Source organism: Peromyscus eremicus, chromosome 6 (assembly GCF_949786415.1).
Source record: "Peromyscus eremicus chromosome 6, PerEre_H2_v1, whole genome shotgun sequence".
NCBI lineage: Eukaryota > Metazoa > Chordata > Mammalia > Rodentia > Cricetidae > Peromyscus > Peromyscus eremicus.
Window position 1 is genome coordinate 77,084,230 of NC_081421.1, and position 16,010 is coordinate 77,100,239.

Genomic DNA, 16,010 nt, shown 5'->3' on the forward strand with positions numbered 1-16,010 from the left:
GGTGGTGCATGCCTTTAATCCCAGCACTTGGGAGGCAAAGCCAAATGGATCTTTGTGAGTTCGAGGCCAGCCTGGTCTACAGAGCAAGATCCAGGAAAGGGGCAAAGCTACACAGAGAAACCCTGTCTCGAAGAAAAAAAAATTAAGGAAGAACTAAAGAAGGAAAGGGAGAGAGGGGAAGAGAGTTTTGAGGCTAGCTATGGTGGTGCCCATCTTTACCCTCAGCATTCAGTAGGCTGAGGCAAGAGGACAGCAAGTTCTGGGCCAGCCTGGGTTTCATGGGCAAGACTATTGTGTGTGTCCCTGTGTACACACAGATGTGGAGGCAAGAGGTTGATATCAAACGTTTTCCTCAATTTCTTTTTTTTCCCCCGAGACAGAGTTTCTCTGTAGTTTTGGTTCCTGTCCTGGATATCTCTCTGTAGACCAGGCTGGCCTTGAACTCACAGAGATCTGCCTGGCTCTGCCTCCCGAGTGCTGGGATTAAAGGTGTGCGCCACCACTGCCCTTTCCTCAATTTCTTGCCATCTTATTTTTGAGACAGGGTTTTTCACTGAACCTGGAACTAGACTGGGTGGCCAGCAAGCCTTGGCAATCTGCCTGTCTCCACCTCCTCAGCACTGGGATTACAGGCACATGCTACCACATTCTTCATTACTTGGGTAGTGGAGTTCTAACTTAGGTCTTCATGTTTTCATGTCAGACATTTGACTGACTGAGCCATTTTCCGAGATCTTGTTTTAAAATAAAATGAAAATAGCCCAGATGAGTTATTTCTCAAAAAAAGTCCAGCTGCTCCAGTGAAGGCATAATAGATAGGATGATCTATCCAGATGTGGGGTTTTTCAAGGCAAGACTGTTTTCATAAGAGGGACCAAGGAAGTGGTATTATCCTGATGGATCATGGGATACAGTCAAGTAAAGGCAGGAATTAAAGCTTATAGAATTATGAAAGCAAAACATTGGTCATGCAGGTACTTGAGCAAAATCAACTGGGAGAAAGAATCATTTCAAGTTGAAATTCCAGGTGTAGAACAATTTCTGGTACTGACAGGGTGGTGAAGACAGAGATCAGAGCTTTGGAGCTAAGAAGTCAAGGATGCCGAACATCTGCGGCACTGACATCATCCAACATGACAGAGGTATGAAGGAGAAGAAAGCTCTGAGTCAGTGACTCCAGCCTTCACAAACTAGGAGAGGCAAGGATGGTCTGGCCAGGTGGCAGCCACTTGAAGAAGAGATTTTCGCAGGCAGCAATAGGGGAACAGTCAGGAAGCAGCAAGAGGAGCAAGGAGGACCTCGACTGCACTTCCTTACCTCAAGCTCTGGGAAGAGAAAAGTGGCTTCTACAGTTCTGCGGAAGACAGGGTAAGACAGGGCTTCATGTAGGTCAGGCTGGCCTCAAACCTAGTATGTGGCGGAGAATGACCTTGAACTCTTGGTCCTATTGCTTCCACTTCTTAAGAACTGGAATTATAGGAATGTTCCATCACATCTGGCAAAAACAGCTTGTCTCGTTGGCTGGCCAGTCTTCGGTTTAGCAATTGGGAGGTAAAGGAGACTGTAAGACACTGAAGACACAGAGGAATTTGCTTATCACAGACTTAGACCTAAGAGCCTGGTGGAGAAAGGAAGAGATGGGTGAGGACAAGGCCTTGAAGACTGAACTCTGAGTGACTGGGATTTAAATTGAGCTGAAAAGTACAGAAGTATTCAATTCTGCCATCCTTGGGGTGAGGGCGGGCAACCAAACTTATTTCTATGTTTCAAGGATATTGCTTCAGGGTGTCATGGCTTGGTACTCTAGATTTTTTCCCTAACGCTTCCTATGTTGCAACAGTTTGAATCATAAAGGTTTGGAGTAACCACTGAGGCACACAGTAGAGGGATCAAGGACACATGGAAATGAAGAACAGCTTTGAAGATACTACAAGCTAAAATCTGTAGTGATACTAGCGTGTTCTGTTCCAGTGAGTGGTTCCACCTTCCTTATGCAGGAGTGTTGAAAAGAAAGCTAGAACTGATTCAAAGCTAATGATTTATAAAGATGGTGTAGAACCCAGAATCAGATCAAACATACCACCTAGCCCCACTTAACCTTCAGTGTTCTAAACACGCATCCCAGCCTCCTCTGCTCTGTGTAACTCTAGATTTGGACCTCTGACCTACCAGTTGTTCTTCTGTTGGCTCCTGGCCTTGTCTGAGAATTTTCCAGTTAAACTCACTCACCATAACATTTTTAAACTTACCATGATTTCACTCCAATCCTTTTCCACTTGGACAACTGTATCCTTGGGTGCTTCAGGTAACAGCCCTTCTGGTTATAATGACTAACTTAAACTCAGCCAGAAATTTTCTGTGATTGAAAGGTGATTCATAAGCTTTCTGTCTAGATAGAAACAAGGTCAAGATTTGGGGAAATCCTTGAGATCTATCGGGCCACAGGTATGTTTAAAGATGAAAAAGCAGGGCTGGAGAGATGGCTGTTACTATGAGCATTTGCTACTCTTCCAGGGGACCCCAGTTCATTTCCAGAGCCCATGTTCTGCAGCCCACAACTTCCTATAACCCCCAGTTCTAGGCCTCTCGCCTCTGTGGGTACTCATGTGCACATGCCCACATGCTGATAAATAAACATAACTTAAAAGAAAAAAGAAATGAAGTTAAATACGAGTAGTCAAGGTAGAGGGGTAGTGTTAAATAAAAGCACCGTGGTCAAAAGAGAAACTGAACCATTCTGAGACTCCCTCAAAGGCAGTGTAAACTCTGATGATAAACAGGAGAAGCACATTCAATAGAGGTATAGATGGGATGGATGTCCCGCAGGAGAGACAGGGAAAGCACCATGAACCCCTGGTAAAGGAGTTTCTGGTAGGTTTCTTTGGGAGGCAGGCAATGGACAGACAAATACTCATTAGTGGTAGCAGCAAAACAGTGCATGTGAACCCTCACACAGAACATCTGCTTAAGAATTATTCAAGAACTGGGTGTAGTGGTATGCGCCTTTAATCCCAGCACTGGGGGTGGGGGCAGGGACAGGTGGATCTCTGAGTTTGAGGCCACCCTAGTCTGTTTCAGGATAGCCAGGGCTACACAGTGAAACCCTGACTGGAAAAAACAAACAACAACAACAACAAAAAAAAAAAAAAAAAAAAAGAAAGAAAGAAAAAAAAAACACTTCAAAAATGCAAAAAGAGGGGCTGGAGAGTTGGCTCAATGGTTAAGGGCATTTGCTGTTCTTGCAAAGGACCCAGGTCCAATTCCCAGCACCCATATGGCAGGCAGTTCACCACTTCCTCAGGCACCAGGCATGTATGTGGTACACTGACTGACATATATACATGCAAACCACTCATACACATAAAAAAATAAGATAAAATTTAAAAATGCATGAAGAACTCTCAGGGAGTTGCCTTGGAGGACCTAGGTCAGAATATCTTTTCTAAAAAAAAAAAAAAAGAGAAAAGAAAAGAAAAGAAAAAGCCAACTGGCATGTCTCCTATTTCCTATCACGAAGGGCAATCTGGGTCAGTACTGAGAGATGGTCCCTCAAAGCCTGCCAGGCAGATTTTTTTCCCTAAAGTGACTTGAGCCTGTGGAAAAGTACAAGTTCTCCACTGGTCATGAAACAAGTCACTAATGAATCTCCAGGGAACTTTTTTCCAGGCACCTTCCAATCTAATTGCAAGATTGTCATATATTTGGGGTGTGTGTGTCATGCTTAGATTCTAAAAATAAGGTAATTTTAATTGGTGACAACAGATAGATAGGACACAGTGTTGTTATATGTGAGAGTTCTGAGAAATCAAAGCAGCTGCCCATCTCTACTACGTCAGACACTGTTACTTTAGTAAAATGGTACAGGATTTTCTCATTATTAAAGCAAAAACATACCACCCCAAACTCAGTTCCTCAAAGCCCTCCCTTCTGCTCTCATCTGCATTCACAGAGACACTTCAAGGAACATGCATGACGTAGCATGTGCCTGAAGTGGACAGGCCCCTTTGCTGCCGGAAGATAACAGCAGTATGGTGGCCTGATGCCAGGACCAACTTTATCTCTTTCAGCCACCTGCGGCTCAGTCAACCAGACGTGAGAGGGCTAAAAAATTTTAGAGACGGGCAAGCACTAAATATTATTAAACTATTACTATTAAACATTAATCAACAACACAAGATGAATCGACATGGTAATGTGTCATTCTGGTGATTTCATTTGAACTTGCCATATCATCTTCTGCAGAAATAATGGAAACTTTTCTGCAGGGCAATTTTACATCAAGAACACAAAACAATAATTCTTTAATTTATTCTACAGATATGAAAATGCCAAGATAGATGCATAAATATGTTCTTGTGGGGCTGCAATGTGGCTCACTGGCAGAGCATTTGCCTAGCACGTTCAATGACCTGAGTTTGATCCCCAGTACTGCCAAGAGAAAAGTTCATTGCAATATTTGTAATTAAGAACAGTACAAAGGGGTTGGAGAGATGGCTCAGCAGTTAAGAACACTTGTTGCTCTTGGAGAGGACCCCCATGTTCAGCTTCCAGCACCCATACGGTGGTTCATAACCATCCCTAACTCCAATTCCAAGGGATTCAACACTCTCTCCTGACTTCCACGGGCACCAGGCATGCATGTAGTGCACATAACATTTACAAAACACATATACACATAAATGATCTAAAAAACAAATAGTATACAAATGTTGAATAATTTGTTATAAATGATAATTTATGTTGAGAATGGTTTATTAACATGTATTCACATGACATGATCCTATTAAAATTGGCATTTTCGATATTGGCATTTTGAATTCCAGTTAAGGAGTTAGGTAAAACGCAGGATTTAAAGTCATATACAATATAAGTCTATTGTTTGTGTAGAGGCATGCATGCCAGTTGGGTAAAGGACAACGTTACGGACTCAGTTCTCCTTTTCCACTTTTTTTTTTTTCAAGACAGAGTTTCTCTGTGCAACAGTCCTAGCTGTCCTGGAACTAACTCTGTAGACCAGGCTAGCCTTGAACTGAGATCTGCCCGCCTCTGCCTCCCGGGTGCTGGAGTTAAAAGTATGCGCCACCACCGCCTGGCTCCTTTCCCACTTTTATGTGGGTTCTGGAAATTGAACCCAGTTCACCAGTTTGTGTGGCAAGTACCTTTATCCACTGAGCCATCGCATTGGACCCTTTGAAGCCTTTTGTTTTGTTTTGTTTTTTGTTTTTGTCGGAGCTGAGGACCACACCCAGGGCCTTGCGCTTGCTAGACAAGCGCTCTACCACTGAGCTAAATCCCCAACCCCCCCTTGAAGCCTTTTTAAAAATTATTTTTATTTATGTGTATTGTGTGAGGCTGCATGTGTTTATGTGCAGTTGTTCGGGGAGATCAGAGAGCATCAGACCCCCTGGAACTTGAGTTACAGGTGGTTATAACTCACCTGATGTGAGTGCTAGGAACTGAACCCAGGTCAAGAGCACAGTAAGAGCTCTTAACCACTGGGCCATCTTTCCAGCACCCTTTACATTAAAAAAAAAAAAAAATTATCATTGTGTGTGTGTGTGAATTATCTTAATTCTGAAAATGTACAGATTTAACATATTTAAGTCCTCAGAAATACTAAAAAAAAAGGCCCATCAACTAGTCTACATGGAAGACATTTTATTTTACTTTGTATTTCTTTCTTTTTGGGGGGTGGGGAGAGGGGAGTTTCAAGGGATCCACCTGCCTCTACTGTGATTAAAGCCATGCACCACCACCACCCGACTTAGTCTGTATTTTTATAAAAAATTGTTTTGAAGACCAAAGGCTAAGAGAATTAAGTCTTTGTTGTATTATTATTATTACTATTTTTTTGTGGCACTCAGGATAGAACCCAGGATTTCAGCTTGCTAAACACACGTCCTACCAGAGCTATACCTTTAGCTACAAAAACCAATTATTAGAAATACTGTCATGAGCTAGACACCAAGCAAGGGAATTTCACCAATAATTTAATCTGCATAGCAATCATAGGAGACAGGCATCTCAGCTCCCACTTTACAGCTGAGTAAGGCTCCTCTATTTAAACGAATTGTCAGGTGCCCTAGATTCCGGCAATGTCCAGGTTTCCTGCTGTACCACACGCCTCACCTGCTGTAGCTCCTGTGAGGCCCTCAGAGGTTTATAGGAAGGTCACTGACAGGAACAGTACCAAGTACTAAACCTCACTTCTCCTTCCTGAGGGTAAGAAGACAGTCTTCCTCATTGCTAAGGCCCAAAGTTCACATTGAAGCTTTGCCCTATGCCCGGCTCCTCGCCTGCGTCCTCCCAGAGCACATTTCTTCAGGACCATGCTATCAGCTGGCTCGCTTACTAGTTTGGCATTTTGTTAGGTTATGAGCAGGGCAGCGTAAACTGCACACTCTGACCTGTTCCAGCCAGCTGGCTCCTTGGTCTCTCCCCTGGATACTAAAACAAACAAGCTCTGTGCCCTGGCTTCCTAACTCAAATTGGTGGGGGTGGGGGGAAAATCCCAGCTATGTGAACAATCAGAGGAATATCTGGCAGCACATTTCTCTTTTATAGCTTTATTTTAACAAAGTAATGTCTCCAAGCATCCAGTAGCTCGGACATATTCTAAGCCTTAATGTTCAGCTTATTGCATGCACCAACTTGGTTGCAGGGTCCCTAACCCTCAAATGGCTTTGTTCCAGATGGATCTCTCATGACTGTTACTGGCCCCTTTCATGAAGGAGGAAAGGGTTATTTTCTCAATAGTTTCAAGGCCTCTTTATGGTTTCCTGTTCCCTCCCTGAGGCAGAGACAGGAAGTTACCTGGACAGGGTCACAGCAAGTCAGTGACATTCAGGATTAGAACATAAAGCCTGGGATACCACTTTATCCCCCAGCACCATGATTTATAATTTGAAAATAAATAAACTAAGGACTTTTTATCTAAGAAGAGAATGAAGGGGACTTAAGGAATAAGACACATGGGACAAACCTGGTTCTTTTTTGAGTCAGATTCTACTTTTTCCACTAAAAAAAAAAAAAGTGCATATTGATAAAAGTTTAAGAAAAACTGGGTTAAACCAAGTTGAACAGATTAAGTTGCTAAAGGACTTCTAAGAACTTTTAATGGGCTTATGAACACTGAATAGTTTATAATGAAAAGTTTTGTTAAATATAACAAAACTAATAAAAATAATAATAGTCAGCTATAAAGCTAAGGGTTTCATAGGCACCAGAACTCCATAAACAAGCTTCAGAAGAGCTACTCCAGTGTGAGCCACAGGACTCTGTAACAGAAGACACTAAACAAACTTTTGCCACTAGCCATCACCCACTGTTTTCAAAACTGCAGTGCTGACCCAACAGGATTGTTATACTGTACTCTCCTGGTATTTTTCCACTTGCTGGTCAAAGTTCCTGGAAGAGAAGCCTGCTTGGAAGAAACTCACTGGAGTAAGAAGGTATTTTAATGCCAGGTCCCTGGACTCAGTAGCTAGATGAGTGTCTTTGCTAATGTGAAACAAGGGAGAATCATGGCCTACCCAGTCACTTTGGTTCCCTCTAGCTGGTGAGCCATGGCCTCCCCTAGGCATCACGGGAGACCCTAAGTCAATTTCCTCCCTGGTTTCTGGAGAGAGAAACTCATCTACAGGCTGTAATTGCATTGAAAATTCCAAGGGGGCAGGCAACACAGTCGCCATCTTCTCGGAGTCACGAAAAAGGATCGGCTCATCACATTCTTTCCTGCAGAAGTCTGGAAACAACTGCTTCTTGGCCTGCAGAGGATGGGGGCAGAGCTTCGCAAGGTCCCCAGGCCAGGGAGAGAGGTTTTCTTTCTTGTGCTTCTTTGAGTCTCTGTCAACTTTAGCCTGCTCAGCTTTTTCCTCAGGGGATTCAAACACAACACCCTGGATTCTTGGCCTCTTTAGTCTCCTTTCTAACTGCCAAAGCACTCTTGTTTCCCTAGAGGAGGGACACATGTACTGCTGCACAGAGTGTGGAATCAGGGGTAGAGAGAGCCGGGGGCTCAAGCTGTCCTGAAAGAACTCTCCACAAGGCTGTTGGCGAACAATGGGCACCACCCGGCAAGGCCTCAGAGCTGCAACAAAAGCCCGAAGCTCCGAGTAAGATGAATGGTCAGAGTAAGGGATGGTGTGGATGTCTGGGTGAGGGCTTCGTATCTTCCGGCTTGTGGGGAGAATAGCAATGGTAGGGTGAGTCTGGTTCCACCGAAGCATGGCAGAATGGCAGATCTCCATACGGTCTACAGCATGGATGCGCCCAGCTTTTTCCTCGACTGTGAACACATCTGCGAGGCCCAGCAGCTGCACCACCTCCAGGCGTTGAGGACTCAACACCACCCAGGTCCGAAACTCAAGGGCTAGTTGCTCTAGCAGCTCTTCCTTTCCTATGCTGTGGAGTCCTAAATTATGTTCAGGGGGTGGGGAAGGAAGAGAAAGAAGATAATGAAGGTATTAAAGACTCCCAGTCAACCAAATGTTTAACCAAGATTCGTAAAATCTACGTGCAATCCAGGAAGTGTATCAAGAAGGAAATTCATTTAAGATACATAGCAGATGCAGGGATGGAGCACACAAAATCCATTTATCCTTCAGCTCAACAAGAGAAAGCATCTACCAAGCGTTAGGCACTGTGGCAACAGGCAGATTAAGAAGGCTTACACTCTCCAGGAGTACCATCCACCTGCAGACTCAGAAACAATGTAATGAAGGGCATTGTCACACACAGGCAGGCATACAATGTTATAAAGGCACAGAAGTAGCTGCCAGTTGATGAAATTAGGAAAAGCTTCTGTACAGCTGAGCCAGGTCCATTTTTTTGGGAGGTGATGGAAAATTTAAATATTTCTTTGGGGGAGAAAACAACACACTTCCATTTAATAAAACAAACAAACAAACAAACAAACAAAAACCCAACTCACTTGTGCTCACTTTGGCAGCACATGTACTAAAATTGGAATGATATAGAGATTAGCATGGCTTCTGAACAAGGATGACATATACATTCATGAAGCATTCCATTTAAACAACAACAACAACCAAAAAACCCCTCACTTTATCTATTAAGTCATGAATTCACAGATCAGCTCGGGCTCCTTTCCACTGGTTCCCACAAAGAGTGCTTCTCTGGGCAGCACAGGTGGGCACTTCAGTTGAACCCAGTACTTTCCTCTTTGGCCTTTATCTTTCTGATCATTTTCCTTCACCTGTTCTCTGTGTTCCCTCACTGCATCTAGTGTTTCATATGCTCAATGCGTTTCAGTTCTCCTGGCAAGAATCTTATCTCTAACTTGCTGTTTACAACAATGCCAATAGCATTCTGGGTAACACTAGAGACTCTTCAGCTTTGCCACTGTAACAGTTACAGGCCATTCCTTTTTGACTAGAACCTAATTCCTTAATGCCAAATATCCCTCTGCCTGAACATTCACACATATGTAGCCAAAGGAACAACTCCATGTTTTCCAAAAGGCTTAGAGACTATACATCAGGTCCATTTCCTCTTCCCTTTGTGCTGGTCATTTTGGCAAATTGATGGAAGGTGATCACTCTGGCTGAAAAGAAACTGAGCTATATCTTAAAGGATGGATCAGGGCTGGCCAGCAAGGAAAGGGTATAGTGGAAAATGTTTCAAGAGGAGCCACCTTAGTGTTACTAAAGTAAAGGTGATTAGTGAGATATGACACTAGAAAGACAAGCCAAGGTCATTTATTAGTGGGCCTTCCAAGCAGTGAGGGGGAGTTAGGACTTAATGCTGTAGATGAGCAGAGGCTGCTCAACAGTGTGAGGTAGGAAAGTGATGGATTTGAACCATCAGAATACTCTGATCAAAACATGACTTTATGAAAAAATATCGCAGGACTGTTAAGTGCCTGGATGAGAAGTGGGTAGCAGAAGTTCCATCTGGAAGGACAAAAGGTGTGCACACAGAAGAAATGCAGACGTAAATTTTAGCAATGGCTGTGGTAACAGATACGGCAGATGGTATTTAACCATTGTTCTCAGACTTCACCGCCTCACCACTAAACCGTGAACTTAAAAAATGTTTGTTTTATATCCACTCCCCTTGATCATGATTCTAATTTACCCCTTTGAGCAAAAGGTTTTCTGCTCTCTCTATATCTTTTTCCTTCTTGGGGTCCTTCCTTAATAAACAGGAAGCTCTTAAAGTCAGACACCATATTTATTCAGATTTATATCTCTACTGCCTACTGGATATGTGGCACATTACAGGACTAATGATATTTCTGCAAAATTAATCAAGCCCTACCTACCACAGGCACTCTCCCAACCAGCTGTGCTTCCCTGAGAAAATGCTGCAGGTCATACTTCAAGAATGGTCAGAGAGTATTTCTTCATGAATGGTTAAGTCATCCTGAGGGTAGGGAACATTTCTCAATCAGTTTGGTAGCTACCCTGGGAGGTATGTAGTTTTTTTCATTATTTTTATTTAAGGCCATTTTGAAACTCCTTTCAGAGTTGTGACATACGCTTTAAGACATTCATGGTCCTCTTTTGAGGACCTATAATTTTTGGAACAACCAAAGAAGTTATTTAGAACAAAAGCTGTTTTGTTTTGTTTTTTTTTTTTAAAGAAAAGTTGATTTTCATAAACTGTCTTTCAAAACACAACTTCAAGAGTCCCAGAGATATTGAGTACCACTGTGGAGATACCAGAACAAGCAAATAGCTGTTTTGTCAACGCACCTATGTGAAGCACAGCAATCTCCTTATTCATTCACATAGCAAATATTTACTGACTATCTCTCTCTTTCATTATGTAGGCACCCTAAGAAATAAAGAACCCTGTCATGGGAAAACCTACATTCTAGCAGAAGAACCAGTAAAAATTAAAAGGAATAGAGCCGGGTGGTGGCGGTGCACGCCTTTAATCCCAGCACTCTAGGAGGCAGAGCCAGGCAGATCTCTGTGAGTTCGAGGTCAGCCTGGGCTACCAAGTGAGTTCCAGGAGAGGTGCAAAGCTACACAGAGAAACCCTGTCTCGAAAAACCAAAAAAAAAAAAAAAAAAAAAAAAAAAGGAATGACCATGGAAACTATGGAATCTATATTATGAAACAATTAAGTGGAATACTGTTCCTCTTCTACTTGAAACCACTCACCAGCTCTTTATTGAGATCAGAATCAATTCCAAGCTGGGCGGTGGTGGCGCACGCCTTTAATCCCAGCACTCGGGAGGCAGAGGCAGGCGGAGTGAGTTCCAGGAAAGGCGCAAAGCTACACAGAGAAACCCTGTCTTGAAAAACACCCCCTCCAAAAAAAACCCCCATCAATTCCAAAGGGCTTACTACCCCTCCAAGCCCTCCTGCCTTTCGAGCCTGCTTGCCTGCTACATATGTCATACTGGCTGCTGCTTCTCTGACACACAAAGCTTCCTCTCAGTTTTTGGGGGTTTCTTTTCTTTTTTAAAAACTATTTATTTACTTTATTTTATGTATATGTATGTGAGCCTGAGTGTATGGCTGGGTGCCACATGCGTGCAGGAACCCTCAGAGGTGAGAAGAAGCATTGGATCCCCTGGAATTGGAATTACGGGGCAGCTGTGAGCTGCCATGTCGGTGCTGGGAATTGAACCTGGGTCCTCTGAAAGTGCAGTCTGTGCTTTTAATCAGTGAGCTGCCCCTCCAGCCCTCTTAAGGGTTTTTTTTTCTTCCTTGTTTCTTTCTTTCTCTTTTTTCTTTTCTTCCAGTCAGGGTTTCTCTGTGTAGTTATAGCTGTCCTGGAACTCACTCTGCAGACCTCAAACTCAGAGATCTGCCCGTCTCTGTTTCTCAAGTGCTCGGATTAAAGGTGTATGCCACCACTGCCTGACTATCTTGAGGGTTCCTTAAGGAGTTATAGTTCACGTTGGTGTATGTGTACATTATCAGGTATATGTATACATAAGCAACAGCATATTTAAATATGTACTGAATACACTGGGAGGTGAAGAATACTATAAAAAATGAGTAAGTTTGGGGCTCAGGATGTAGTTCAGTTGACAGAGTGCTCGCCTAGCATGTACAAAACCCCTGGGTAATCCCAGCACCATACAAACTGGTCGTGCTAGCACATGTTTGTAATCTTAGCACTAAAAATAAACACATTTTAAAGAAGAGGGTTGAATGGTACAGTACTTACCTAACATATGTGAGACCCTAGATTTAATGCCAGAGCTGGAGGGAGGGATGAGAATGAAGATGGGCAGGTTCAGTTTTACTTTATTTTATTTTTTTTGAGACAGGGTCTTTCTCACTGGAACTCACTATATAGAATAGGGCTGCTTCTACTTAATCCAGCCTCCTGAGTGCTGGGATTAAAGGTTTGGGCCACCAGGCCGGCTGGGAGGTTCAATGTTAAATAAGATTATCATAGTAGGTTTTACAAGGAAGGTGAGACCTGCAAAGACTTGAAAACAATGAGAACCTCCAGAGAATTTAGACTCACTCAGCATGAGTGAGAGAAACAGGGAACCACTCACCAATCTTTATGTAATGCTGTGGGAACCGTCGAATGAGCTGGACAATCTGCTGAGTAGCTTCTTGTCGGGAAGGAAGAACCAGGGCTGGATTGCAATTGGTGTTGTCTAGATATAAAGTATGGATCTGTTTCCCCAGGATCAGGGCAGGCTCCTTCAGCATGGATGGTGTAAATCGAAAATCACCTGGAAGAACAATATAGGAGGTGGGAGTAGGGGACAAAGAACAAGGATAGGAGACCAGCCTCTCCCACCTTTAGCAACAGATGGGCACTGGTTCCTGGTTTATGGAAAAACTGTTTCCTGGCACTGAACTGTACCTACAATATAGCTTCTTTGTTAAAAAAAAGAAGTCTCACCAGGCGGTGGTGGTGGTAGTGGTGGCGGCGGACACGCCTTTAATCCCAGCACTTGGGAGGCAGAGGCAGGCGGATCTCTGTGAGTTCGAGGCCAGCCTGGTCTACAGAGTGAGATCCAGGACAGGCTTCAAAACTACAGAGAAACCCTGTCTCGAAGAAAAAAAAAAAAAAAAAAAAAAAAAAAAAAGTCTCTATCCTGCTCTTGTGGCTTTTTTTTATTTGTTTGGTTGCTGTTTTTTGTTTTGTTTTTAAGATTTATTTATTATGTACATTGGGGTTTTTCCTGCATGTATATCTATGCAAGGATGCCAGATCCCCTGGAACTGGAGCTGCAGACAGTTGTGAAGTGCCATTTAGGTGCTAGGACTTGAACCAGGGTCCTTTGGAAGAAGAGCCAGTGCTCTTAACTGCTAAGCCATCTCCCCAAACCCCTTGTTTGCTGTTTTCTGAGAGATGGGCTCTCTCTACATAGACCCGGCTGTCCTAGAAGTCACTATGTAGACCAGGCTGGCCTCGAACTCACAGAGATCCGCCTGCCTCTGCCTCCCGAATACTGGGATTAAAGGCGTGCGCCACCACCGTCCGGCACCACCGTCCGGCTACTTGCTTATTTTTAACAGGGTTTAGACGGTCAGTCAGTCGAAAAGGGTCACTGTGCCTGTACGGGATGAAGCTTCAAGGCCTAGTCTTCTGAGTGAAGGCAGCTTCAGAAATCACACAGCTGGAAAGTGAGAGAGACTGTAGCACGAATTCTAACTGGTCTTAATAATAAAAACCCGGAGTCAGATATCAGGGTGAAAGCGGAAAGATCAGAGAAGCAGACCAGCCAGCCCCCCCCTTTTTTTTTCCAGAGCTGAGGACCGAACCCAAGGCCTTGTGCTTGCTAGGCAAGTACTCTACCACTGAGCTAAATCCCCAACCCCATTTTTTTGGTTTTTCGAGATAGAGTTTCTCTGTGTAGCTTTGGAGGTTGTCCTGGAACTCACTCTTCAGCCCAGGCTGGCCTCGAACTCAGAGATCCGACTGGCTCTGCCTCCTGAGTGCTGGGATTAAAGGTGTGTGCCACCACTGCCCGGCCCTAGTTCTTACCTCTACGAAATCCTCAGACTGTAAAAAGGGGCAAGATCCTGTCTCTACAAATCCTCAGATTGAATGGGGCCTGAGCTCCAGTCTCCTCCCACCTTATATTCCTCTTTCTGCCCAGCCCTATCACTTCCTGTCTCCACCTCCCTGGTGCTGGGATTAAAGGTGTGAGCCACCAGTGCCTGGCTCTGTTTCTCTTTTAGACTGGATCAATCTTGTGTAGCCCAGGGTGGCCTTGAACTCACAGAAATCCACCTGCTTCTGCCTCCCAGGTGCTGGGATTAAAGACCATTGCCTGGCCTCTATGGCTAACTAGTAAGCCACTGCACTCTGATTTTCAGACAAGCTTTTTTTTTTTTTTTTTTTGAAAGATTTATTTATTAGCCGGGCAGTGGTGGCGCATGCCTTTGATCCCAGCACTGGAGAGGCAGAGCCAGGTGGATCTCTGTGAGTTTGAGGCCAGCCTGGTCTACAGAGCGAGATCTAGGAAAGGAGCAAAGCTACACAGAGAAACCCTGTCTCCAAAAACAAAAACAAAAACAAAAAAAGATTTATTTATTATGTATACAGAAGAGGGCACCAGATCTCATTACAGATGGTTGTGAGCCACCATGTGGGTGCTGAGAACTGAACTCAGGACCTCTGGAAGAGCAGTCGGTGCTCTTAACCTCTGAGCCATCTCTCCAGCCCAACAAGCTTTATTTGTTAGAGCATATACAAAATATCACAAGGGACATCTAGGGGGAGGCTCACCTGTGTAGAGAATTGTTCCAAAGTATCCTTCAAAGAGAAACATGACAGAACCGGGGCAGTGATTGGCATCTATAAGGGTTACAGTCATGGTTTCATGCCCAATTTCGTCTAGAGGCAATACATGGCTCTCACCAATCTCCAGAGCTCGGATCCACTGCTTAGACACCTGAGGAAACAGTTGGTTATCCTAGTAACCACAGACTCCTCTCCTGGACCAGGGACTAACAACCCAAAGAAAGCTGACCAAGTCCTGAAACACTCTTCATGTAAGCTGTTATAGGGATTCCCAAACAACCTGCCCTTCCTCTTCTGGCTCCCCACTCTTTGTATCGATTTAAACTCAGAATCTGAAAATCTAAATAAAGATTCTCAAACTTTCTTCTATCATAATCCCAGCAGGGGTGGGAGGCAACTGTCAGAGAAAATTCCAGTCAGGCTGCCAGGGCTCATACCAGCCATATCTACTCAATCAGACAAGATGAGGAGAGGTTAGATAATGTGTTTTTTATCTAGCGCAATAGATGAGTTACTGGGAGTGGGCGGTGAGTGTTGGGGATCTAAATTACGGTACTTGCACGTGTTTAACAAATGCTCTAGCAAGGAGCTACATTCTCAGTCTGTTGGATTCTTAAAAACAAATTGGGGAGACACTTTATGAAAAGATAGGAATAATTTCCTTGTCTAAATTTACAGCTTAAAATCTCTAGTCAGCTAGCTGGAGGCTAGTCTTATTCTGGGATCAACTCCCACATTTGCAAAAATTCAGTCTTTAAGGCGCCCACTCTGTGATCCCCAAGCTGTGGCAGATCAGAAGTCCCCACCCAGATTCCTGAACTAGGTCTCAGAGGCCAAATCCAGCCCCAATACCTGTCGGTGACGATGCAGGAGGTGGGCAGTGATTGGGGAGCAGTAGAGGGGCCGTGCCCAAGTGCTAGACAGGCCCACCGTGTGGTCGGAGTGCATGTGGGATAAGAAGAAGAGCCGCGCGGTAGTGGCGCGGCGCAGGCTCCAAAAGTCCACAGCAATAGGCGTTTGGGGGATTACGACCCCGTTCATGGTGGCAGGGTTGCAAAGCCACCAGCGGGGTCTTCGCTGGAACAGCACTCCTGTGTGAGGCGTCCACGATAGCGTCCCGACGACATGCGGACGCAAGGACAAGGGAAACACAACCCAGAAGTGGAAGGAGTAGACAGAGAGTGAGCAAAAAGAAGGGGGCCCGCGCTCGGGACGGCCAAAGCGAAAGAACCCAAGGCGGAAGAAGCCCTGAGAGCATCACTCAGCCGCGCGGGAACCCAGGCCCATACTTTTGACCAAGTGCGCGCGGCGGC

At 44.4% G+C, this 16,010-nt stretch overlaps 1 protein-coding gene and 1 non-coding gene across 2 annotated transcripts; one reads left to right on the forward strand and one right to left on the reverse strand.

Moving 5' to 3' along the window:
- Positions 1-6,550: 6,550 nt before the first annotated feature.
- Positions 6,551-15,961, reverse strand: Dclre1b (DNA cross-link repair 1B). Its single transcript, XM_059265992.1, has 4 exons — positions 15,550-15,961; positions 14,683-14,848; positions 12,491-12,673; positions 6,551-8,413 (listed from the first exon to the last, which is right to left on the reverse strand). Exons 1-4 carry the CDS (start codon positions 15,736-15,738, stop codon positions 7,362-7,364), a joined length of 1,590 nt encoding a protein of 529 aa, XP_059121975.1. The 5' UTR covers positions 15,739-15,961; the 3' UTR covers positions 6,551-7,361.
- LOC131913898 (U6 spliceosomal RNA) lies at positions 8,935-9,038 on the forward strand. The gene has a single exon (XR_009379975.1). It is a non-coding gene; the product is annotated as a U6 spliceosomal RNA (small nuclear RNA).
- Positions 15,962-16,010: the final 49 nt, after the last annotated feature.

Excerpts from the sequence above, each read along its gene's own strand:
- Dclre1b (XM_059265992.1), bottom strand. The coding sequence starts at position 15,738 with ATGAACGGGGTCGTAATCCCCCAAACGCCTATTGCTGTGGACTTTTGG. Across the intron at positions 12,674-14,682 it reads TGGAACAATTCTCTACACAG|GTGATTTTCGATTTACACCA; the intron begins GTGAGCCTCCCC and ends TTGTTCTTCCAG. Across the intron at positions 8,414-12,490 it reads ACAGCATTACATAAAGATTG|GACTCCACAGCATAGGAAAG; the intron begins GTGAGTGGTTCC and ends AACATAATTTAG.